The 26,100-nt window shown below is 43.5% G+C and overlaps 1 protein-coding gene across 1 annotated transcript in view; it reads left to right on the top strand.

Moving 5' to 3' along the window:
- FASN (fatty acid synthase) overlaps window positions 1–26,100 on the top strand; it is a 46,294-nt gene continuing 20,194 nt past the window's right edge. The window contains exons 1-23 of the mRNA XM_069799583.1: window positions 1–361; window positions 6,283–6,429; window positions 7,245–7,397; window positions 8,695–8,868; window positions 9,766–9,966; window positions 10,416–10,538; window positions 11,203–11,318; window positions 11,569–11,703; window positions 14,504–14,963; window positions 15,303–15,490; window positions 16,278–16,467; window positions 17,887–17,981; window positions 18,402–18,536; window positions 18,810–19,013; window positions 20,617–20,732; window positions 21,201–21,376; window positions 21,744–21,935; window positions 22,187–22,267; window positions 22,362–22,547; window positions 22,864–23,043; window positions 23,264–23,467; window positions 24,741–25,051; window positions 25,202–25,591. Coding sequence (XP_069655684.1) covers window positions 6,303–6,429; window positions 7,245–7,397; window positions 8,695–8,868; window positions 9,766–9,966; window positions 10,416–10,538; window positions 11,203–11,318; window positions 11,569–11,703; window positions 14,504–14,963; window positions 15,303–15,490; window positions 16,278–16,467; window positions 17,887–17,981; window positions 18,402–18,536; window positions 18,810–19,013; window positions 20,617–20,732; window positions 21,201–21,376; window positions 21,744–21,935; window positions 22,187–22,267; window positions 22,362–22,547; window positions 22,864–23,043; window positions 23,264–23,467; window positions 24,741–25,051; window positions 25,202–25,591 — 4,137 coding nt within the window. The 5' untranslated portion in view covers window positions 1–361; window positions 6,283–6,302. The remainder of the gene's footprint in view (window positions 362–6,282; window positions 6,430–7,244; window positions 7,398–8,694; window positions 8,869–9,765; window positions 9,967–10,415; window positions 10,539–11,202; window positions 11,319–11,568; window positions 11,704–14,503; window positions 14,964–15,302; window positions 15,491–16,277; window positions 16,468–17,886; window positions 17,982–18,401; window positions 18,537–18,809; window positions 19,014–20,616; window positions 20,733–21,200; window positions 21,377–21,743; window positions 21,936–22,186; window positions 22,268–22,361; window positions 22,548–22,863; window positions 23,044–23,263; window positions 23,468–24,740; window positions 25,052–25,201; window positions 25,592–26,100) is intronic.

Raw genomic sequence — 26,100 nt, 5'->3', positions numbered from 1 at the left:
GCCCCGGCCCGATCGGGGCCCCCTCCTCCCGCGGAGCGGCTCCGGTGGGCAGGGGTGGGCATCACCCCGGGGCCGGCTCGGGGCGGCCCTGCCCCGGCTCTCATTGGACTGCGGCGAGGAGTAAACTGTCAGCCCATGTGGCGTGGCCGCCGGAGGTGGCGACTGCTTAAATAGCGGTGGGAGCTAGAGGGAGACAGTGAGGAGAGCGCGGAGCATCGGCCGTGCACAGCTCGGTACCGGCCGCCGCCGCCGCAGCAGCAGCGTCCGCGTCTCAGCCGCAGAGCCCGTCCCGCAGCAGTCCGGTCCGGCGCTGAGCTGACGCCAGAGTCTTCCCGGCACGAAGCCTTCCGTCCCTGTGCAGGTACCGGCGGGACGGCGGATGCGGCGCGGCCGGGAGAGCGGCAGCCTCCGCTCCCGCCTCCGCGGGCCGCCGCGCCCGGCGGGCGCGCCAGGGAGGCTCCATCTTGTCCTCTGCGCCGTGCGGGGCTGCGCCCGCGCCTGGCTGGGCGGGCGACGGGGGATCCGCGGGCCCGGCCCGCACGACCAGAAGGTTCCGCGCCGCGGTCGCCGCGCCCTGTTGCCGCGGGCCGCTCTGCCGTGGACCAGCGCCGCCCTTGCCGAGGAGAGTCCCCGCCAGCTCGGCGGCTGGCTACCGCGCCGCAGCCTCCCGCTCCGCCCGCCCGGCGAGGCGGCGCGGAGGGAGGCTGAGCGGCTGCATTGTGGTGCTGGCGCTCGGCCATCTTGGCGGCGGGCGGAGGCCATGCCGCCGCCGCCGCGACCCCTCGCCGCCGGGCCGAGCGCGCTCGGGGACACAGCCGGGCACCGCTGCCCGCAGGCCTCGCCCGCGGCCGGCGGCAGGAGCCGTCCTGCCGTTCCCACGAGCTTCGGCGTGCCGCTCCCTAGCCGCGGCGGCTCGGCTCTGCGGGGGGCGAGGGGCCGCGCCCGGTGCCCGGCGAGCAGCGCCCGCCGCGGGGCTGGGCGGTCTCGGCGGGCCGTCTCGGGCGGGCGCCGGGGCTGAAGGGGCCGCTCGGTCGCGGGTACCGTACGAGCCCTGGCGCGGCAGGCTGAGGGAGCTGGCGACGGAGGGGATCCCGCCGCGTTCGCTCGCTCTTGCGAAAGGTGGCTTGTCAGGAGGTACTAGGAAACCATCTCACAGAAGGTGCCCTGTAACTTCTTTTCTTCCACTTCGATATAAACCAGCCGTCCGCACGAAATAACCGCCAGTTATCGTACACCAGTCTGGATGTGATGATGTGATTCTGTGAGGAACGTGATGATCGTCTTCTGCTGGCTTTGCTCCTCTTCGGTTTTTATTCCACATCCCGTCCCTGGCATAGGGCCCTTTGAGATACCGAATGCGTATTTTCCTATCGAAAACCTTTATTCGGATGCTTAAGTTGAAACGGGCGGTGTTAAAGCTGTGTATGTTAATTTGCATGCTCCTTCAGAGAGCAGTGTTGGGGGCTTTGGAGCATCTCTGGCCTTAAAAAACAAAAGGGAGGAAAAGCCTCGAGCCACATGAGCAAAGGGTTCACCTTTTCCTGCAGCCTCTACGCTTCTTGAAACAAACTGAAAATAATAGCGCGTTGTGAAAGGCTGCATTTAGTGGGTGAATTCAGAGGATGAGGGCCCTATGTCACAGGCAGTTATGAACAGATATTTTATGAACATGATGTAGTGATGCTGGGGACTTAAATTTTTGTACAAATCAGTTCTGACCATTTGGGAATCAACAGAGCTGTGTTGATTCCATGAGCAAAATCTAACCTACTTTACTCACATAACAGCTCTGAACCAGATTGTGTTTCCTGCTAAGTAGTGCATCTTAAATATGAAAATACACTACCATTTTTCATTTGTCTTGTGGTCAATGGGAGAAATCCAGCCTTGAGGCAGAAAGAGACAGTTAAAAGGTCTTTGTTAACTCAAAGCAATAACACACAGATTGATGGTAGCCAAATGCTTTCAAAAAATTAAAAGCAGCCTGTGTTTGCCTCTATTTTATAAAGGGTTTTTTGGAGGCAGGTGTTATAGCTCTTTTTAAGTGAAGTTCCTATGTAATGACAGTTTTAGTTACAAATTTTAGAGATGATAGTTGGAGATTAGGAAACGTGGATTATGATGTAGTCATACTGAAAAACTAAGAAAGCAATCCTTTTGTCAGTATCTGTGCTGAAGGAAGCTATGGAGGAGTCATGGATGTTTCGTTTTACAATAATGGGAGCTCCAAAAAAGATCAAGATTTGGACTGCCTAGAAACAGTAGCAGAGTTGGCTTTGAGGATTCTGTCCCACTGTGATAACAGCCGTCAAAATAACAGTGAAATAAATACTGTGCTTCTGTCTAGGAAAGAGAACTGTGCATCAGACAAAACATTGTTTGGGTTTTATTTGTTGTTTCTCTGCAAACAGTTTCTTCTTCCCTCCTTCTCCCCCTCCTTTCCTCACTGAACCTTAGGTGGACATAGCAGAATATGAAAAGTATTCTCTTCAGCGGTTGGCCAGTCAAATATGAGTGGGAGAAGAAATCAAATTTTACCTTAACTTTTTTATTTTTCTTGTCTTTGCTTCCCTCTACCCCCCAAAAGCATGCAAGCTTTTGGACACAGATATTTTTGTCAGGAAACAGTAGATATAATTATTGTAAAAAGAAAAAAAAAAGTTGTACAGCTGCCAGGGATGGTGGAAAACAATGATTAATACTTCTTGATTAATTTTTGGTGCTGGATTAGTGAGGTACTGAAAAGCAAAGGTTTTAAATGCAATGGAGAACAGTACTTCAACTTAAGAGTAATTTTGATAATAGCATTAAGCTAACATGATACCACCAGGTATTCAATACGTAGAGAACAAGGTTAAGAAGGTATAACATGATTGGAGAAAGGAACAGGCATCAATAAGCAAACCAGCCTTGTCAAATGGCTAATGTGGGAGGTGGATAACCAGAGCATAGGTATAAAGTGATGAAAGTTGTTACTAGTCAATAATACCAGAAGGGATTGCTAGTTATCACCAGTCACAAACTGAGTGAGTCAGCAATGCAATATCATTGCCACAAGACATTGTGTAAATACAGTGAGGTAGTAGTTTATGCTTGACTGAGGTGCCTATGGACTGATATGGGGGGGGGGGGGGGTGTTTCTCCCACTTCTCCTCTCAGTTAAAAATGCAAGCTGTTTGGGAAGAATTCACAGAATTCAATTCAAGCAAAACTGTGGGATAAACACAGGAAAAAGGATGTTAGAAGTCTGGTTGGATGCAGCAAAATACAGCCTTAAGAAATCAGAGAGTCCTGTTTGTCCCTCTTTATCTCCTTTTCTGACCTGTTGTTTTTGATCACCTTGGTCATCAGATGTAGTAGGAACAATCTCTTCTGCATGTTTGCTGTAGTCCAATCTCCTTTAAAACAGTTGTAGAAACAATTTTCTTTCTGTGCTACATCCTATACTTCAAAAATCTGTCAGTGTTCTGTGTATAGTCTAAAAATGCTCTTAAAAAAAAAAGGGGTCTCTAATATAGTAAAATAATACAATATACCATTTGGGGGTAAAGTCAATCAACTTTAAAATGGTCTACCTGCTTATTATCTGTTGAGGATGACCAAAGACATTGTTGGTAGCCGTAGCATCTACTTTAATCACTGTTTAATCAGGGATGACTTAGTACTCATGATTTTTCTTCTTCCCAGCTGTTTTCCACAGCAAATCATCTCTACTGTCTGCTGCTAAATCTGTAATTTGTATGTTATCTTGGATGTAGGCATTTGGAGCTCTTTGTTTCAAGTCTAAATCTTACGAGTTCTTTGTGTATAAAAATCCTTAAGTTGTGGCTCTTCTTACCCATTCACCCAGCTAAAATTAACTTTTTGGCTCTTGTTCTTCTACATTTTGATTACTACAGCATCTTTTTCTCTACCTTTGACACAGTCTTGCTCAACTACATTCATAACGTTGGCAAAAATTGCTTTGCTGATAAACTCCATTGCTTCACTGTCTCAGAAGAACATTTTGTCAAGATTGGTTGTACCTGGATGGAGTTTTTCTGGTACTCCAGGGAGAGATGTTTCAGTCCCCTGAAATACACATTATATTTCTCTCCCTAGAGATCATAGCCCAAAGAGCTGAGCCATAAAACTGAATCGTAATCACGTTATCTTGTCTGTCGCTTGTCTTATGCTTAGATTGTAAGCTTTGTGCCTGAGATCTGTTCTTCCTCTGCCCCTAGCGCAGAACTGCCGCATGTATAGCAGAGTTGTGGCCCTTGATTGGGTTTTCCAGGTACAGTGATGACACCAGTAATAAAAGTGACTTACTAGATTTACATGAGCGGAAAAACTGAGAGGCATCTGTTCAGAGCAGAGTAGACTGTACTTATTACTACCAACTTCAGTTTTGGGGAATAGTTTCTCAGCAAGGGCCTTCTGCATTTGGCCCTTAGTGTTTCCCTTTTTGAATGAACAACCAGAGTGGAGTGGAACGTGTGTTGTCTGGGTGTTTAGCATAAGACTGAGAAATCCAAGATGTCCTTTTGGGAGCACTTCTGTTTCTGCTCCCAGAAGGGATGGACTGGATGAGGCAATGATCTCTTCTGCTTCAGTGTTGCACGTTGCATAATTCCACAGTTACTCCACAGATCTGAATCAAGATAACTGCTGAAGGAAGGAAGGGTAAGAGAAATCGGGCAACCTCTGTGGCAGTGTGTTCGGGCTGGGCTACGCCTCAGCTAACCCGAGGGCTTTGCTTTCCCTCTGTGCACCCCAGCCCTCCTTTCAGCTACAGGAAGGCATTATGCCTGAGCAGTGTGTGGATGGAAGAGAGGCCTGTTTCTTTCTCAGAAGCAGCAGGAACTCCTGAAAGAGGCTTTAAAACTGTGCCTAAACGAAATGTCTTGGGTTGAAAGAACAGCTATGAGGTGCTCATCTAAGAGTACCCATTAGTGCTGTTTTGTGGAGGAGATGATCGAGCACCAGCAGCACTTAAGCAAAGCGCCTGCATGGCACTATGGAGCATAATCTGTGATGGAAGTCAAACTTTAGGTCTTCCATAGCAAAGTCTTTCTTTCAAAGCTATTAAGGAAGTTTTTTAGCTATTTGAATACCCAGTTTTCTTTGTTGTTTTTACTTGTTAAAATCCACACACTAACTCTGAAGAATATTTTGCTTCTACTTACCAGGATTATTTAAGGAAGTACTGTGAATGCTTACTACCTCTTTTGTTCATGCAATCACACTTTTATTTATTTTTATATATATAAAAAAATAACCCATGTATATGGGTGTTTTCCCCCTCCCTTAACTTGCCTACTTAGACTCTACAAACTATAATTTGAACTTAACTGAAACATCAGGTTAACTTGCCTTCTCTCCGCTTAGTTGTTAATATATTTTTAGTGTAATAGAAAATAAATGAGTGTGTTTGACTGTAATATATGAACGATCATTTGGTGTTGTGATCTGTATAGATGGCCTGCCATGCTGCGTTATGCAGCATGATGCTCTCTTGTGGTCTTTGAGATTGGGGTCTTAGAATGCAAATTTCTTGGGACCTCATTCCCAGTCTTCTAAACATGTGGCAGCGTGGGGTCCAGTTCAGAAACACTTTATAAGTACAACTTATTCTTGTTTTGGGTATTTAAAATGATGCTAAGTTGTAATCTTTTTGCTTTTGTATGGGTTTTCTCCTGTGTGTGTTTTGGGCTTTTGTTTTGTGTGTGAGGGTTTTTTTGGTTGGTTGGTTTTCTGTTTGTTTTGTGGGTTTTTTGTTGGTTTTGGTTTTTTTTTTTCCCTGTCCAACAAACTTTCTGATTATTGATTCTTAAGTTAGTGCTTAACTTTGGAATGATTGTAGAACTTGTTTTGCTACCTGTTAGGTTTGCCTTGTAATTATGTATTTTACTATATGTATGTCATAATTTCTCCACCCACCTCTGCTTCAGCATGTTAATCTTTCTTCTCTGCTGACTTCACAGAGGCTCTGCATTTAGTAGAGCTGGACCTGTTCATTCTCTAGTTGTCATGTAGAAACTGGTGGTTCTTGGAGCCCGACACTCCTTCAGGATCAGTTTTGTCATCCTCATTGACCCCATGGATCTTATGGTCCATTTGATTAGTTGGGATGTCTTTTTTTTTTTTTTTTTTTTAGTAGAGACTCCATGGGCTGTTCCTGTGTGGGTGTTTCTCCTGCAAATATGCTTGTTTGTCACAACATGTCAGGAAGACAAGAGACTCATATACTCTCCTTCTCTGTGTGAAATCTTACTAGTCTTACTGCTTTGTGGATCTCAGCAACAGGGAGAAGTTAAGAGATGGAGGACGTGGTGATTGCAGGCATAGCAGGAAAGCTGCCAGAATCGGAGAACTTGCAAGAGTTTTGGGAGAACCTGATTAATGGAGTTGATATGGTCACAGAGGATGATCGGAGGTGGAAACCAGGTGAGTGCCTATTGTCTCTTCTTTTGGAGCCCTGAATTCTGAGCATTTTAGAGGAATTATCCTATGAAAGAAAAAGATTTATCAGATGTGAAACCCTGCCAGAGCTTCTGAATTCACTTCTGATACATCATCAAGAAATTCAGGAACAGAACACTTTTATGAAGGTCTCACGCAATCCATTTTATAATGTCATGTCCTATGCAGTAGTAGCTTATATAATATGTAGCTTATTTCCAAATAACACTCTGACAGAGCAGCTAGGCAACATGAATCCCGTACCTGCTGTTGATAGCTGTGGCAGTAAGACGGCTCTGACACTTTTCTGGGTTTGGAAGTAGCACAGGGACTCCAGTCCTGTAACTTATGGCTTTTTACAATGTTCTGTCTGATTGCCTTTCTGAAGTGTTTGGTACGTGTCTGTCCAATTCAAGCTAGTGGCTTGCAGAAGTGAAAAGTAGCTTTTGTTTTTCTTCTAACTGGTGACTGACTGGAACCACTGATTTGGACTCTGTTTATGTGCTTGGTACAACTTGCCAAAGCAAGAATGCTTAAACTAGATTGATGCGTTTTGCTGCCATATCCAAGAGAGTCTTAAAAATGACAATTGTTTTTGTTAATACAGCATTCTCATTTACAAATGAGATTTGGAGAGATGGGTGGGTAGATATTCATGCAGCACTCTGGGTACTGCAACAAGGAAGTGAGGTTTCATGTGTAGTTGTGAATCAGCTGTGGTCATTGTGCACTTTGTCTCAGCTGGTAGCTGCCTCAAAACTGATGTATTCCATGACTCAGTGTTGAATTTTTCTTTTCAGGAATTTATGGACTGCCCAAGAGAAATGGAAAGCTCAAAGACATAAGCAAATTTGATGCATCCTTTTTTGGGGTTCACCCCAAACAAGCTCATACGATGGATCCTCAACTTCGCTTGCTGTTGGAAGTTTCTTATGAAGCTATTATGGATGGAGGTAAGCAGCTGAATGACTGAAGACAGAGAATTGTGCTGTATTGTCTCTGTGCAGCAGGTGCTGACATGTGCCTGTGTGATGAGATGTTTAACAAGAGAAGACCATCACATTAGAGAGGAGACCAAAGAACTGGTATGGGGGTTAGAAGAAAGGTGTGTACTTTGGAACTCAAACTAGGAAATCTATGCTGGCTGCCAGCAAATCTCTACCTGCATCTTATGGTACAACCAGTACAACAGAAGCACTTAAACAGTCAACAGTTCTAGAGCTTTTGTGTGTTCTGCTCTACTCTAATACTCCATAATAGATCCCTTTGTTTAAGTCATATTTGCATAGTGCAAAAGGAAGATGACTTGGTTAGAATTCTCATCCATGGTCTAAAAGAATGGCAGATGGCCTGATGTATTGCGGTCTATTGTCCAGGTTCATGGAAAAATTGAGGCATTTGATCTGCTTCTATAGAAGGTTTGCCCAGGAAGTGTGCTTTCAGAAATAGGAGCCTCTTTCCTCCATCACTGCCAGTGTCTTGAGCTTTTGAGTTACTTATACGCAGAGCCAAAAAGTTTGTTCTTCATGTTAATCAGTTTCATGTCTGAACATAAGAAGCACATGGGAAAAAGTTGGAACCACCTCACTAGTACTGACTTATTAAAATTAACACTTGCTCATCTGCTGCTGAGCCTCAGTCTGGATGCCTGAATATTCTGCTTGTCTCCAGGACTCCTGAAGCATAGAGAAGAAACAGTAGAGGTTGCTGCAAGTTGAGCTCGCTATGCAGTTTTTTAGAGCAGAGTTGTTTCTTGTTCTGGTTTTTGGCTTTTGTGCTTAAGAATTTTCCTTTCTGTCTTGTACTCCAGATCTGGGCTTTGTGTGTCACTAGAAATAGATATTCACGTGCTCACATGACATTCCAAGTGCTGTGATTTTTCTGCCCTTCAGTCTTGTCCTTTTCTTTGCACTAGAGGTCAGCTGTTAGCTTATCTGATCAGCATTTATGTCTTTCATAGTCCATACACTTTTCTACACAAGACTCTCTAGCAATGCCCAGCTAAGCTGAAAAGCTGTCTCTGGGCACAATATGTTCTGACCAAAAGCCAGTACCGAAGTTCTGGTGGAATCTGCAGTAAGACTTGTAAGGTCTGCAGTTGAAACAGATAAGAGGTAACTATAGGTAAGGGAACAATGCTGCAGGCCTGCCAGAAAGGGACAGTATTTCATGAACTGGTGCCAGCGTACCTGATATCTCCCCAGTTTGCCCCTCTTGTCTGTTGTAATCTACCTTCCAATATCTCTGCAGGTATTAATCCAGCCACCCTCCGTGGCACAGACACAGGTGTATGGATTGGTGCCAGTGGGTCAGAAGCTGGTGAAGCCCTTAGCCAAGATCCAGTAGAGCTTGTGGGATACAGTATGACAGGCTGCCAGCGTGCTATGCTTGCCAACAGGATTTCCTACTTTTATGACTTAACAGGTAAGTGCCCCCAAACCTGTCAATGCTGATCAGCAATTGCAATTTGAGCATGATTGGACCACAGTTTCTGTAGAGGAGTGTGGGGGATGTGATAGTGTAGACCCCTTCTGGGATGAGAAAGTAACATGCAACTATTGTAAGGAGGCATAAGAGAAGCAGAAAATGTATTGTAACTGTGGGGTAAGACTCATTGTAAGGCTTTAACTCAGTTGCTGCTGATGGGCATAGCTGGCATTCATCTGAAAGATCATGATGTCAGGAGGCCTTCATAAAAAGGCCTAGGTCCTTTCCAGCCTTTATACTGCTATTTGGTATCAACTTATGTACTAGTCAGCTAGCCAAGAGACAAACTGACTGGAACAGTTGGCTTTGTTTTTGAATAAAGTGGAAGAATTGGGAAAACTGCCAAAATGATGTGATTGAAGGCATAGATATGACTTGAATCATGTGTGGCATTGAAGAGAGTGGAGGCATGGGAATTACTCTGGAGAGCAGCAGAGAGCAGAGATAATGGCAAGGGTAGGGGGAAGCACCAGGAAGGGGGAGGAATTTTTATTGGTGAGAATGGGGAAATAGATGAGACCTGCCTGTGAAGCTACAATATCTCTTTTTGATGGAGGCAGAGATGGAATTTTTAAAAATATCCTTAAAGCTAAACTGTCTGCAAATTTTTTTCCACCTTTCTCATCCCTTGTTACCTGGTAAGCAGGCAGAGATGGTGATTCTTGTCTCCCATTGTATTAGGATTACCTGTTATGTTCTGAAGGAACTCTTATTTGATGTTTGGGGTTTTTAATATGTTTCTCTTGTGATCCCATCCTGTAGTCTTTGGAGAGCAACTCAAGGAAATAAACAGTAAAAAACAGATTTTTTTGTTTTCCCTTTCCATTCCCTAAGGACCGAGCTTAACTATTGACACAGCCTGCTCCTCTAGTCTCATTGCTCTGGAAAATGCTTATAAGGCAATTCGTCATGGATCGTGCAGTGCAGCCCTAGTAGGAGGGGTCAACCTTTTGCTGAAACCCAACACTTCAGTGCAGTTCATGAAATTGGGTATGCTTAGTCCTGATGGTGCCTGCAAGGCTTTTGATGCTTCAGGTAAGGCATTAGTACAAAAGGTTGTCATGTATGAGAGGAACTTACTGTGGAGTCTGTGACCACATACTCTTCTACTATAGCAAAGAGCTGGCCTTGTAGTTGTGCCTAGGTGCACTGTTTGGGACATACCCTGGACTTGATCTGTGTTGCATGCTCCATTGAACCTAGAAAACTAACTGTGGGGGAAGAAACTGTGTGGCTCACTCCTCAGACGTTGGGGAGAGGAAATAGCTGTCTCTTGATGGAAACTTTCCATCATCATTTGTGATGAGCAGCAAGCCTTTTTAGGGCATTAATTTTTTTTTTAAAGAAATGGATATGTCATACTCTCAAAGCAAGTCTATTGTAAGCAGTAGCTCAGGAATGAGATAACCTTACTGCATGACCTTTTGCAACTTTTTTCAAAGCAGAGCAGAATTAGTGACTCATTCTTCTCTCTCTGCTTTCAGGAAATGGATATTGTCGCTCTGAAGCTGTTGTTGTTGTTCTTTTGACCAAGAGATCTATGGCTAAGCGGATCTATGCCACGATAGTCAGTGCTGGAAGTAACACTGATGGCTTTAAGGAGCAAGGTAGGCCTTGAGCCTCTGAAAAGTAAGATACATATAGAACTGTTCAGTCTAGAGTCTTTGTCATAAAAAACAGGCTGTTCTGGGGTTCTTCTTTAGATGTGTGGAGGTTTTTTATTGTTTGGATTTTTCTTTTTCTGTTTTGGTAATGCAAAGTTCAGGGCCCTATTTTGTAAAGAAGTTGGAGACAAGTGGTGGTTTCTACTGTACAAAATAACAGGAATGTCCTGTTGCTAGTTTAGCCTTCCTCAGGACATCTCTGCAGTAACTTCTGCCCTGATGGTAGAAATGTAGGTGGTGTTACAACTGTAAGGCTCTTTCCCTACTACTGTCCCATTTCTCCCACTCTCCAGTTATGGAGACACCAAGTTTCACATGTTATGCTTGATATAGACATCTCCTAGTATTCTGTGAACAAGTACATTTCCACACTAGTCTAACTCATTGGTTTAGGTCCACTTCTGGTTCCTCTGCTCTTCCAAAGAGCCTGAGAGGCTTATTGTATTTGGTGCTAAGGATGTTGGTGTAAATCCTGAAAAAGTCTCTCTTTGGGTTTTTTTGGACCTGGTCCCCCCAAGCAGGGAATGGGGCTGGGTTGAAAGGGTGCTAAAATCAGAACAGGAGGCATCTGATAGGAGAGAGGAACTGACAGCAATTTTGGTCCTAGGTGTGACATTCCCATCTGGAGAGATGCAGCAGCAGTTGGTCAGCTCTTTATACAGAGAATGCGGTATTGAACCTGGAGAAGTGGAGTATGTTGAAGCTCATGGGACAGGCACCAAGGTCAGCATGGACCCTTTGTGTTTGGAGTGTTTTCTTCTCCCTTATTTTCTTCCCTTGCATCACTTACCACACTTTTCCATCAATTTTTTTTTTCCCAAATGAATTATATTTCTCCCTTCTACCAGTTACTAGAATATGTACTGCTTCACCACTTTTGGATTTTGCCCAAACATCCTAATCTTCAGATTTCTCTTTTGTGGTGTGTTTTGGAAGTGCTAGCTAATAGCCATTCTGATTATCTACCTACTAGGTTGGAGATCCACAAGAAATAAACAGCATTGTAAATGTCTTCTGTCAATGTGAGAGAGAGCCACTGTTGATTGGATCAACCAAGTCAAACATGGGTCATCCAGAGTCTGCCTCTGGGCTTGCTGCATTAGCCAAGGTAACAGGTGGCTTGAAAAGGAAAATTGGGGGATAGGGGCAACACAACAGTGTGGGGGGTTTTTAATGTTTGTTTGTTTTAAGGAAAATTTTGCACTGATCCAGGATAAGATGTTCACTGGTAATGAGAACTACTCAGGTGATTCTCATTAATTATCTACTTCTTGCTTTACCTGCAAATACTTTTAAAAGCTCAGGTGGCTATTCTGCAAGCTGGATATGAATGCCCAGGTGGCGCTCTGCTGTGTGCACACACAAGTATGTGCATGCATGCATGCACACACTTTAGTTTCCCCTTCCTGCTGAATTCTACAGGAACATAACTCTGCTCAGAATAAAGGCTTTGGGATCACTTTATTGATTATCCTTACGCCGGACCTTCCAACAAAACACTGCTGTAAGTTGTGTGGGTTTGAGGGGCGTACAACTAGAGGGATTTGAATGTTTGGAGTAGTTGGCAATGACCAAAGATAAGAGGCAGCGTGGCTTTTTGGTGCCAAGAGAGTAGCTGATCCTTCTGGCTGTTTGTTGGACATATCATCTCTTCCTCTTCTCTCTCATGTTGGTAAGAAGCCAGGCGAGTTCTTTGGGATGAGGCTACCAGCTTGAATAACTGGTTGTCTTAGCAACCAGCCTACAAACTACTGCTGTAGGCAGACAATCATCTATTGGCTCTGGCTGCTAAACTGCTTAGCAGAGAGCTAGCTATGTTCACACTTGGTTGTAAGCCTATTACTGACAGCCTTAGAGCCATGCAAATTGAAGTCACGTACACTGTCACTGCTAGAATTTTAGGCTCTTTAAAGTGGCTATTGTGACCTGAATACATACAACTTGCTGTGAATAGCCTCATCTGCAAATAAATCATGGAGGCAGCAGTGTCTGCCTCTCTGTAGAGGGAAGTTTACTTCTTTAGCACCTCTATCTCTGACTGACACCTCCTTCATAGAAGGAATGATAACTGAGTCATAAAATAAACCTCTGCATCCGTACTGTGTTGTACATCATAAACAGTTTGTTTAGTGTAGTTCTGCTGTGATCTGTCAGGACAGGCTCATAACTTTGAGGTACTGTTTCCCTGTCTATGTTTCTTAGAGGATGCAGAACTGAAAAGACAAGGGCCACAATTTCTTTTTGAAGACTTCTGACACTGTGTTTTCTTGCTCTTTTTTTCATCAGTTTTCTCACTTAAACTTTGTATCAGAACTTCCAGTTGCAGACAAGAGCCCATGGAATCCATCATGCGTGCTAGGATATCTTTTTGCTATGCTTTTATTAAGTTCTGTTAGGTCTCGTTTCCAGATCTGGCATCTTGAAAGCACCTGAAGCTTTGGAAGGATATTGGAAGCTCTGTCTCTGTTCTTGATTCTTTGAAAATTGGGCAGCAGTTGGTATTTTAAGATCTGGAAGTTAATCAGAATGGCAGATCAGGTGTCCTTCAGACCAAGCCAGAAACTACACCAAGCCCACTGTCCCTTAGACAGTAACTGTCTTGAAGTCTGCAGTTTCCGTAAATGTTTTCTTTTGGAATTCCGTAAAATGCTCTTCCATGAGATGTCAGTTAGGAAAATAAACCATGAAAGTATGCAATTTCAGACTTGAAGAGAATCCATTAATTTTGTGGATAGGTAGCAAAGAAACTAGGGCTTGCCAAGGCAACTTCAGTTAAATTCTGGTAAGGGAGGGAAGACTCACCTGCACCTTTGAACTACTTAGCCTGTCTAACTACTTGCTGCATGGCAGAGACAAAGCTTCTTGGTGGCTCTGGTGTGTTCTCACTGTACTGTACTGTCAAAGTTGTGTAGAAACCATGGCAGACTTAAAAGTACGAATACGTATGCTGTGTAAAGCAACAGCAAGTTCATAGTGCGTAGTATTGTAGGTGTTAGGACAGTGTGCGTGAAAATACTTGTACTGCAACTTTAAACTGGCTGACTGGAGTTGAAATTGTGCATTTATGCTGGTTGTTCTCCCAGGTGGGCTGCCATGTCTGATAGTCAACTTGGAAGAACAGTTTTCAAACCATTATCTGTTTCTCTGACCATTTTGGGGTAATGAAGGAACTGCCAAACATACAGAGCACAGTGTTTGCAGCTGACCTTGTAGTCTGATTTGCTGTACTTGTGCTACAGAGGAGTATGGTCTTGGTGTTATGGGCTGTTCATAGAGATGCTGCTGAGAGAAGGGAGCCCTTGCTTTTTTGACACAGCTGTTTTAACTCTCGTGCTGTTTCTGTACTTCTTTTTGGCTCCGCCAGTTCTGAACAGTCTGCTGTTCCTGCTTTTTTGGATCAAGAAGACAACAAATGGGTGCAAAGCAGCAAGCAAACTCCTTTACCAGTGCTTCAGCTTGGCTCTTTTGCAGCAAAGGCAGAAAGGGAAGCACTTGTTGTGATAAGGAAGAGCACGTGTGGCAGTGTGTGTGACTGGGGAGACATGAAGCAGAGCATGGTGAAGGAGCAGGATCTGAAAGGGGAGAAAGAAGATGTGATATCCTTAGTAGCCAGGCTGCTTTTCCAGCAAGACTGCATGGCTTTCCAGTTAGAAAGGGTCTGGAAGCTAAACTTAGAGCTGCCACCCTCACCTTTGCTGCTGACTTTCTGCATGGACTTAATTTGCCTAGGTGAAGTAGGTACTACCTTAGTAACATGAATAATGCTATTCTCTGAAGTGTCCCTTTATCCAAACATAGAGAGCTGCTTCAGTGTATGCTACATGGTCACTTATAGTAAAACAATAACAACAAAAGAATGTTTGTTACAAGAAAATGTGGAGCACAGAACACTCTGTTTTTTCTTCCAGGTCATTCTCTCTCTGGAATATGGGCTGTGGGCTCCAAATCTTCATTTCAATACCCCAAATCCAGATATTCCTGCCTTACAAGATGGCTCTTTGGAGGTAGTTTGTAAACCAATTCCAGTGAAAGGTGGCTTTGTCAGTATCAACAATTTTGGCTTTGGAGGTGCTAATGCTCATGTCATTCTGAGGCCAAATGAGAACAAGCACCAGCCTCTGGAGACTTGTAACATGCCAAGACTGGTTCAAGTTTGTGGCAGAACACAGGAAGCTGTAGAAATATTAATTCAAGAGAGCAGAAAACATGGAGGATGCAGCCCATTTGCAAGCCTGCTCAGTGATATCTCTGTAGTTCCTGTATCCTCCATGCCCTACAGGGGCTACACGCTAGTTGGCACTGAGAGTGACATAAAAGAGGTTCAGCATGTTCAAGCATCTGGTAGACCACTCTGGTACGTCTGCTCAGGTAGGTGTGCAGCAGTGGGTCCAGGCTTCTGCATTTCTTTGTAGATCTGTGGCTTGAGCAATTGGATTCTGTGCTCTAATACTGTTTTCCATTGTAGCATGCGGAGGTATCTTGCAGCCCTGTGACTCATGTTCCCTGTATTTTATTTAATCCTTCCAACTTTGCTATCTTCTGATGATAGCAAGGCCAGGAAAATAAAAAACTGTGTGTAATTTAGAGTATGTTGGAAATATACAATGTTTTGCTCTTAGAATTATCTCACTGCCAGAGCAAGTGTGTGATGTCTGCTCCTTTCGTGGAGTATTACTAAAGGTCACTTTCTCCTTGCCTATCCTGCAGGCATGGGAACACAGTGGAAAGGTATGGGCCTGAGCCTTATGAAGTTGGATTTGTTTCGCCAGTCTGTATTACGCTCAGACGAGGCTTTGAAGAACACAGGCCTCAAGGTCTCAGACCTGCTTCTGCAAGCAGATGAGAACACTTTTGATGACATTGTCCAGGCATTCGTTGGACTAGCTGCTGTTCAGGTAAGACTCATATGACTGGTGGAGGGGGTCATGGACTCAATCCACATAAGCATGCTCTGCTAGCATGTCTCTTTGGCTGGTAACACTTCATAAAGCTTAATGGAAACTTGTTTTGTGTAATCGGCAAATGACAGCCGTTAGAAGTATCCCTTTGATAGCAGGGAGAGTGTTGCACCCTTGACAGTTTTGGCCTCTGCCACTTGCAAGATGCTTGAACTAATATTGAGCTAAACTGATTTACGTGTGTATCTGTGTGTGTATGTGGGGCAGTTTCTCCTTTTAAGAGACTAAGGAATGTCTTTAAGTTTTATATATATGTTTGTGTCAAGGAACAAGGTTCCATTGAATGCCTTCTAAAATTTGTTCTGCAAATGAACTAAATGATGCTAAATGAAGTCTCTTTTAATTGTGAGTGTCAATGTGGGGTTCATTGCTTTTAATAAGCTAGAGACAGAGCTTTTAAAGTGGTCTGGAAAGCTGGTCTTGCCTCTTACTTTGTACAGACATGCTCTTGGCAACCTCCTGTTGCTGGAAATAGCTTCTTAGTGGAAAGCTACATAGTGGAGAAGCCCAACCATTGCGGGAGTCGTGTAATGATTCTTGGGATTGCTTTGAAATGAGACCGGAGCTGCAGTTGTGGGGCGGGGGGCAGGGGAAAGCAGCGAGGCCAAGAAGAATGTCTGTACCAAAAAGCCATTTTGTAATGTACTTGCTACTGCTGTGGGCCTTTGAGGCCTGACACCTGTTTACTCTGGCATGGAATCACTAATCCTACTTTTCCTTGCAGATTGCCCAGATTGACATGCTGAAGGCTGCAGGCCTGCAACCTGATGGGATTTTGGGCCACTCAGTGGGAGAACTAGCTTGTGGCTATGCAGATAACTCCCTAAGTCATGAAGAAGCCATTCTCGCTGCTTATTGGCGGGGAAGGTGCGTTAAAGAGGCCAAATTGCCCCCAGGAGGAATGGCTGCTGTTGGTAGGTATACCTTTACCAAAAGAGTGATATAGGGAAGTAGATCTGATTTCTGTTGTTTAGCATTGGGATAAAATTGGGCTCTGAAATATGTTGGTGGAGACAATCATGTCTGTAAAATTTTGGCTACTGTTGCTGCTTCTTTTTCGTCCGATGTAGAACTTGTTATTAAATATTGAAGTTGCTATAATGGTAGTAATCTCTGACCTGGAATACAGCAGAATTTTGGTAATCCATCCAAAACTATGTGGAAATAGTGACCAGTGACAGAGGCCTGATAATCCAAGGCACTGGGGGTTTTGGCTCTTGAGATAGATAGATATATGCGTGTGTGTGTATACATACACATACGTATATATTTAAATGATTAAAAATTAAAAAAAAGATATTTCTGATTGTCTGCAAGAGTAATGAGATGTGAAACCAGTAAGCCACTATTACTTAGTGGGCAACTGGCTAGTGGAACTTAATGCCATTAACTTACTTGGGCCTAATAGCACTTAGGAAGAAGCTTTCTCCTGAACAAGCTTTGCTCAGTGTTTCTGTAAGTCATGTAGTTTTGCCCACTGTTGGGTGAAACTTTGAGCTTTGGACCCAGCAGTTTTTCTTTGTGGTATGGCTTCATAGTGACTTATATGTTTAAAACTAAAATTATTTTTGGTAGTGGTGTTGTTGTTCTTACTATTGGACACAGTGGTCAATTAAAAACTGAAACACTTAAGAGAAAAGCTGTTGTAGGTCTAATGAAGCATGTTTGACTAGGTCACTTGTTATAATCCTAGACTTCTTACTTTAATGCTACGTAGGACTACCTACCTAATTTAGCTTTTTTGTTTTCATATTAAATACATGACACTCTTATCACAGAACTTATCTCGGAGTGCTGCATATAATATGTCTTTCATAATCTGATGTTGAGTTCAAATTCTTCCTGTGACTTGTATCCATGTAACATATGACCAGATGCTGCATGTGTTAAGCTAGTTTAAGCCACTAGAGTTGTTGATTTCTCTTAGATGTTTTGCAGTGCTCAGTTTCTGTGAGTCAAGCTTGTGTGTTTTCTCTCCTGTTCTAGCTCGGATTGCTAAGGGCAAGATGAGACAAAACAACCAATTCTGTAGCTTCTTTGAAAGTGTGTGGGTTCCCCCCGTCCCTTAATGGGATGGTACAAAGATTCAGTCCTCTGTTCTTGTGCTCAATATCACAGTGATAAATGTCACATTAAAGCCCTGAGATAAAAATCCTTAGCTTTTGCAGAATCCCTTTTTGGGAAAGGGGGGATGTCTGTCTTTCTCTTAAGAATCCTTCTCAGTTTTGCAAAATGCTGAATTAAGCACAGTGATTCTGCAGTTAAGATTGCCTCACCTTATGAGGCTCACTGCTAGAAACACTTGTATTGTCCTGGGGGTCTTCCTTCTGCAGGTCTGACATGGGAGGAATGTAAGCAATGCTGTCCTCCAAATGTGGTACCAGCCTGTCACAACTCTGAAGATACTGTCACTGTTTCGGGGCCTCTGGTGAGCAAGGAACTGATATGGTGCATACCAGAATTGTGATTGGGACCCGTGAAGTTCTGGTTTGAAGAAAGCATGAAGCTGAGTTAAAGCTCAGCTGCTTGCAAAGGGGAGCTGGATTAAAGTGGTGGGTGGGAGGGGACATGGTGCTTCATATAAACTTAAATACTCAAATGTTCTGTGAGAGAAAGTGATGTTAGTGTCTCAATAAGCTCGTAAAAGATCTCTTGCACTGAATAGTCTTATAGCCATGGGCATAATGAGTGATAAATTACAACACTGAGAAGGGCAATAACCTCATCCTCGGTATGCCTCACCTTAAATGGCCAGTGATGAAGGGCATGGGGGGAGTACAGTGACTCGTACAGATCCCAAATACATCGTGAGCTCTTATTTTTAGTTCACTTATATTCCTCTTCTTAGGACTCTGTGAATGAGTTTGTAGCCAAACTGAAAAAGGATGGTGTATTTGCAAAGGAGGTGCGCAGTGCTGGAGTTGCATTTCATTCCTACTACATGGCATCTATTGCACCAGTGCTGCTCAGCGCCCTGAAAAAGGTAATATTGCCAAACTATGGCTTGCATGGCTTAAGCTCGGGCACCTGGATTTGAATATAAGTGATGTTGAGCATAAAGGGGTTCCTTTCTTTAGGAGGAGAAGGAAATCTCTTGAAGAGCATGTAGACCTCTGAGACTTAAGGTTTGAAGTCCTACGGCCTCAAGCAGAAGGATGTCCTGAACGATCAAGCTGTGAAAAGGAGGGGCAGCTTGCTTTTGGCTGTCTGTGACATGTAACTCTTCTTCCTGTTCCTCTTCCGTGTCTGTCTGTAGGTCATTCCAGACCCTAAACCTCGTTCAGCACGATGGATCAGTACATCTATCCCTGAATCTCAGTGGCAGAGTGATCTGGCTAGGACTTCCTCTGCAGAGTATCATGTGAACAACCTAGTGAGTCCAGTGCTATTTCATGAAGGTCTGAAGCATATTCCAGAGAATGCTGTTGTAGTAGAGATTGCTCCACATGCTCTTTTACAGGTATTGTATTTGATTGTGTTGCTATGATACTATATTGATATGCTGCTGCAGGAAGGAGATTGAGGGTCTGAGGACTAGGGAATACTGCTCCCCCCCCCCCCCCCCCCCCAGTTCTGAGAACACTTTCTCTCTCCAGTACTTTTGAGTCTCTCCCAGTTTTAACATTTTATTTTCTTGATGGGTTTTGGGGTGATTTTTTGGGGGGGTGTGGGGGGGTGTATGTTAATATTTAGGGAAAAAAAAAAAAACAAAAAGCCCAACACACTACCACTTCCCTATCCAGACATTCACATCATTGCCTTTATTCATTGCCATGCATTTCAGATAGCTGATAGTCAGCTCTCTGAACTGTGCAATGAGTAAGAAAAGCATTTCATTCCTTGGATCTATTGGAGAGTGTGTGTGAAAATTGGGATGGGGGGAGAAATTCAAGACTAACAGGCCTTCTCTATGAAAAATCTGTTGTCACCATCTGTACACTGAATTTGGTTTGAGGTTCTTGTCTTAGAAAGTGGTGGCTAGTAGTGGTGTTTTCCCCTCTTCTAAATAAAGTAGTCTGAGACCACAGGAGCTTGCTTTCTTCATAAACTCCTTTGCCCTAATGATCAGATCATTACTCCTTTCTCCCCACCCTGTAAGAATTGATCTTTGTGGAATTAGCTCCATAGTAGAGGATGCAGAACATGAGGTACATTAGGATGCACTTGCTCCACAAGATGGGTGCTGTAGTCTTGTGCCTGTCCCTTAAGTCTCAAGGACTAGTATTCTTTTATTTGGTCTGTGGCATGCAAGAGGAGAAAAGATTCTTAAGAAGAATCATAGTTACTTGTGAATCAAGTTTAATAGTTACACAGTGCTTCTGAGTTCCAATTCAGTGTATATGTATTATGTCATGTTAGTCTTATTTATGCTTTGAAAGTGACTTGAAGGGAGAATCAGAGCAGAGCTTTTAAATCAGGCAGATATTTTTCTCTATAAAAAGATTATACTCTTCATGTTAAAATCATTGTACAATTCTGAACTCTGATGCAAGTGACTAAAGACTTGGAACAGCTGGGTTTGAGAGTGTTCTGGTTTTCTCTTCCCTCCCTTCCTTCTCCCAGTTAAAGACTGTGGAATCAAACTGAGGAGAAGATACAAGTTGAGTCAGGTGTTCAAGGCTGCGTTTTTTGATTTATTAGCTGTTGCTTGGAAAATGCTCTAGAATGCTTCAGACTAAAAGAGGCTGCTCCTGGGAGTAAGGGCCTAAGCTGTGTGTGGTGCGGGGGTGTGTGCACGAGCAGGAGGCTTGAGAGTGATCTTGCAGTTCTTGAAATGCAGCTTTTGATTCCACTTGATGATCTGCTTGGGAAAGGGAGATTTGTGTTTTGGCAGAATTTCATTAATATTACATAGGTTCTGCTTTACCAGATGTGCAACTTCTTGGGTTGCTGGAAGGGTATCATACTGCTCTTCTTACCTGTTAAAATGGTGTACGTTCTAGCACCTAGCACAGAACTCTTGGCACAGAAACAGAAGTTGTTTGAGATCTATAGAGAAAAATTCAGAGACAAAGTAGTAAGTAATGCCTTCCACCAGTGATTTATGGGCTCTACTTGACCAGGCTATCTTGAAGAGAGCTTTGAAACCAACTTGTACCATTCTACCTTTGATGAAGAAGGAGCACAAAAATAATTTGGAGTTCTTCCTAACACAGACTGGAAAGATTCATTTAACTGGGTAAGGAGACTAAGGGAGGAGGGTGAGTGGGGTATCAATTAGGAGAGAATTCAAGTCTCTTCTCCAGCATGCATGCCTTCACAAGGATTGAAATACTCCTCCAACAAACCTGGAAAAAAATGGGGTTAACATCTGTGCTTCACATATTTAACATGCTCGCTTATGAAGTGTTGCCTTGGGTTAGAGACTGCTTGGGCTGGGAAGGTGCCTTTTAAGAGCAGTCACATCTTAGAGGCCTAATAACCTGGAACTCGCTCTTGGAAATAAGCTTTGCATCTTGCAGACTGTTACAGTTACAAATTTGGCTGCAGTAAGTGTTCATGGTAGTCCTCGAGAAATCTCAGACACAGAGCCCAAGACCAGTTACTGTTTGACCTCTAAGTATTAAGGTCAATTACACACACACACACACACACACACGCATGCACGCACACGCACACATTGTCTTGATCCTTTTTGTCTTCCTAGGATAAATGTTCTTGGAAATAACTTGTTCCCACTTGTGGAATATCCTGTCCCGGTGGGAACACCCCTTATTTCTCCATACATCAAATGGGACCACAGCCAGGACTGGGATGTTCCAAAAGCTGAAGACTTTCCAGCAGGTTCCAAAGGCTCTGCATCTGCTTCAGTCTACAATATTGGTGTGTTTGCCTGTTTGGGTTTTTTTGTTTGTCTCTTTCCTGCTTTACCTCTGCATTTCTTTTGTGAAACTGTGAAAAGGATGCTCAAAGCAGCATCCTTGAAGCCATCTTCTGAAGCTTAATGTTTGGTTTGCATTGAAAAAGACTGGATCTGCTTCTGAAATGGTCTGAAAGAATATAAACAGAGCAGGAAACTGCCTTGATTCAGATTCATGGTAGTTTTGAGAGCTGCACGTTGCCAGGCAGGATAGCTGGGGAAACCACTAGACTTGGTTTCTATGGACACCTCTTACAGACATGGAGGGGAAAAGACCCCTTTATTTAGGGTGTTTTTATTATTTTTATTCTTCTCTTTATTCTTTGACAGATGCGAGTCCTGATTCTGCTGACCACTACTTGGTTGGTCACTGCATTGATGGCAGAGTCCTGTACCCAGCAACTGGCTACCTAGTACTGGCTTGGCGAACTCTGGCACAGTCTCTTGGCATGGCTATGGAGCAAATGGCTGTTATGTTTGAAGAAGTCACAATTCATCAGGCAACTATTCTTCCCAAAAAGGGTGAGTGAGGAGTGCTGGTATAACTGCAAAACTGCATGATGAAGGGAGTGGGAGGAACACAGGAGAAAGAATATAAAGAAGAGTGCAACATGACTGAACAAAGTGAATTCATACAGTCAAGTAGCACATGTTAGTCATCTCTGTTACGTGTTGTGTGCAGTGAGTCTGGAGATGGTGAAAGAGAAAGCTCTGCTTGAGGGTGGTAGCAATGAATGACCTCACGGTCCTGTCTTTCTCAATGCTTCTTGCAGGATCAGTACAGCTGGAAGTAAGACTTATGCCTGCTTCCCACTGCTTTGAGGTGTCAGGGAATGGGAATCTGGCTGTGAGTGGTAAGTGAAGGAAGTGTAAGTGTATGCGCTGTCCTACTAAAATCCATTATTTATGGACACTGATGATTCTTATTCTTACTACTCTGCCCATTAGGGAAGATATCCCTCCTAGAAAACACTGCTCTGAAGAACTTCCATAACCAGCTAGGTGACTTTCACAGTCAAGTAGACATGAGCTCAAAGTCTGGCCTCTTGAAAGAAGATGTTTACCAAGAGCTGCATCTGCGTGGATATAATTATGGACCAACTTTCCAGGGCGTTCTGGAATGCAACAGTGAAGGTGAAGTTACTTTCTATAGACGAATGATGAGCACGGTTATTGCAATGATGAATATTTGCTCTTTTAATTTCTTTTTTATTAACAGTCCACCTGACTGTGCTTTGTGTGCTAATTATACTTTGTGTGATAATGGAGAACAACTAAGAGTTCTGACAGAGCATTGGGAAAGCTGTTATCTCCAATGTAGAACTGACTAGTGGAGTTTACAGGGGAAGCTGGGTACATACAGCAGACTTTGCATTTGATAAGCAGTGACTTCTGGCATCTACTGAATGACAAAATCACATTGAGGCTTCCCCTTCCTCCTTTTCTGCAGCAAGCGCAGGGAAAGTTCTGTGGAATGGGAACTGGGTGACCTTCCTTGACACCCTGCTACATGTCACAATCTTAGCTGAGTCTGGGCGCAGTCTACGCTTACCCACCAGGATTCGTTCAGTGTATATTGACCCAGTGCTGCATGAAAAGCAGGTGTGCCAATACCAGGACAATGTAGAAGGTAATGTCTCTCATGCCTGGGCTTTTGCTAATTGCTTTGACTTCTGTGTGGATGAATGTATGACTTCCTAAGAAGGAGCATGGACTTTGGGGGGCCCTCTTTGTTGCCATGCTATTCTGCAGCTTCTGTAACAGTCTGACATAGCACTGTTCATCTGATCACCTTGAATAAAATACTTGTAGTGTTTGATGCAAACTTACAATTCTTTCCTGTCTTTCAGCTGTTGATGTTGTTGTGGACCACTGTCTTGATAGCCTTAAAGCAGGAGGTGTTCAGATCAATGGTCTTCATGCTTCTGTGGCACCACGACGACAACAGGAACGAATCCCTCCCACCTTGGAAAAATTCTGCTTTGTGCCCTATACTGAGAGTAACTGTTTGTCTTCCAGTGTCCATCTTAGCACATACCTGGAGCACTGCAAAGGTAGAGTGGGATTGGTTTCTTGTCACACTAGGGGAATCTTCCAGCCTGACAGAAATGTCTGAGAGAACTGTTCATACTACTTCAGAACATCCAAGAAATAAAGTGTTGGTCTCTGTAGAAGACTTGAGCAGGAGTCCTATGTTTGCTTGCTAGAAGCTAAAAGCTACTTCTGCCTGAGGTATCACTAGAATGTGAGTAGGAGTAAAGCTGTGGGGAGGGGCATCTACCCTTCTGTAACAGCCAATATGGTATCAGATAGCACAACCCTCTCTGCCAGCAGAGAGGCACAAATCATCTTCTTTAGGGAGAAATCCAGCCTAGCTGCTTCAAACACTGACAGGAGAGCCTAATTCCTCAGGTCTTCAGCTTTCTTGTTTGTTTTTCCCGGTGAACTGCCAAGATGGGTAAGCCGACGTGTCTGTTCCCATTTGGTTGTGGGCACAAGAGCATATCCAAAGAGGGAAAGTGATTTAGTGAGGCATGCCAAAAAAAAATTTGTGTTTGCTGCAAGAATAGAGTAGGAGCATCTTAGTCTGCTCTGAAACTGGTAGCCTAGTACAGTGCTCTTTGGATAGGGAGGCATCCACTCAGCTCATCACTCTTAAGTGCCTTTTCATGAAAGGGAAAAAAATTACTTTTTTTTTTGAAGTTTTTACTCTAGTCATGAATAGTCATGAATACAGCAGTCATGCTGTATCTTGAGACAGCGATTTTGTTGTTCTATATTGGTAAAGTGTCTTCATGCTTATCCTTCAATTTGGCAATAGATTTTAAAGGTTGCTCTTTTTTCCGCAGTGTCCAAATATTGTCCCTAAAGTTTTACATATGCTGTAGAGGGATTTTTATTTTATTTTTTGTAATGCTGTTTCTGATCTCAGTCAGGATGAGCTGTTTTCCTTCTGGTTATAAAGCAAAAGAGCACTTTAGTATTTTTTGTATCTGCAGAAATCTATAGTTTCCCTCCACAACTCCTTAAATCAATCAGAAGTTTTCTGTTAGTTGCCCTCTTTCAGTCAGAGTCTTTCCACAGGTAATTTTCGTGTTTTGGACTGTCTTGCTACAAAGCCTGCTTGTTTGGGGGCTGCAACTACTCCACAATACATAAACATGTGAGTGTACAGGAGCATACACTATGTCTTTGTGGCTAGGCTGATGATACAAGATGCTGTAATTTGTGATGCTGATCAGCTCACATAGCAAATGAAGGCAAAGAGGAAAAGAAAAATCTTTGGAAAATCTGACTCTTCCTTTCATTTCCTCTTCTATTCCATAGATCTGATCCAGAATTTACAGGCTAAGGTGGCAGTGCATGGGGTCAAATTAGTCATCCCTGGACTAAAAGATGCAGTGGCTGCTGCAGAGTCCTCACCCATACAGAAGGGCCTTCAGCATATCCTTGCTGAAATCTGCCGTCTGGAACTGAATGGAAACCTCCATTCTGAGCTGGAACAGATAGTGTCTCAAGAGAAAATGCACTTCCAGGATGACCCTCTTCTCAATGGATTGCTAGATTCTTCAGAGTTGAAGACTTGCCTGGATGTGGCAGTGGAGAACATGACCAGCCACAGGATGAAGATAGTAGAGGTTAGCTGGAAGCCTGGGATGGGACCATAGCCAGTGTTTCGAGGCCTTCCAGTAACCTGATCACATACTTCTATTGTTCCAGTTATAATTCTGAATATCATTCGTGTTTCAACTTGGTTTCCTCTTTTCCTTCCCCTTCTTTTCTCACAGGCTCTTGCAGGAAGTGGACATCTGTTCTCTCGTGTCAAAAGTATTCTGAATGCTCAGCCCCTGTTGCAGGTGGACTACATTGCCACTGACCGCATCCTGGAAACTCTTTCAGCTAATGAAACAGAGCTACAAGATGCTGGAGTTTCCTTTAGCCAGTGGGATCCATCTAGCCTTCCCTCTGGAAATCTGACCAATGCTGACCTGGTGGTATACAACTGTTCAACAAGTGTTCTAGGGAACACTACTGAAATTCTCTCTAACTTGGCAGCTGCAGTGAAAGAAGGGGGATTTGTTTTGCTACACACCCTTCTTAAAGGAGAAACTCTTGGAGAAATTGTCAGTTTCCTTACAAGTCCCGATCTACAGCAGAAACGCAGCTTCCTGAGTGAGGTAAGCTCCTGGAAGGACAGATACTTTCTCAGTGGATACTGTGGACTCTGCTGCTTGCAGAAACTCTTGTGATGAATGTTGAGTAGACATCACTAACATTGGTTTCTATTGAGGCCCTCTGCAGGAACATGTAATATACACTTCTTCAGAAGAGAAGAGTTGTGAATTTCCACATATTAGGTTGGGAGAGTAAACTGTGAGTTCTGTCAGGAAAGCCTTTCTTAATGCATTGAAAATTATTCGTTGTCATTTGTATATCTCTATAATCCATATGAGAAGACTGGCCAGGGCAATTCCTTTATAGCTAAAATAATGTGCTACATTGTTGGGTGGGGTACAGCTTTATCACTGTAGGATCCTAAAATGCTTCAGTATCAGAATATCTCTCTTCTTTTTGATATCACTGCTGGGCATGAGACTTTACAAACTAATTAAATTCTTCTAATACTGAAGTGGTCCCAGAAAGGAAGCTTTTTCTCTTGTACTTTTCTTTTTTATTTCCTCCTGCC

Source organism: Haliaeetus albicilla, chromosome 12 (assembly GCF_947461875.1).
Source record: "Haliaeetus albicilla chromosome 12, bHalAlb1.1, whole genome shotgun sequence".
Lineage (NCBI taxonomy): Eukaryota > Metazoa > Chordata > Aves > Accipitriformes > Accipitridae > Haliaeetus > Haliaeetus albicilla.
The sequence above is the reverse complement of the archived record's forward strand: the minus strand, read 5'-3'. Positions and strand labels throughout refer to the sequence as shown.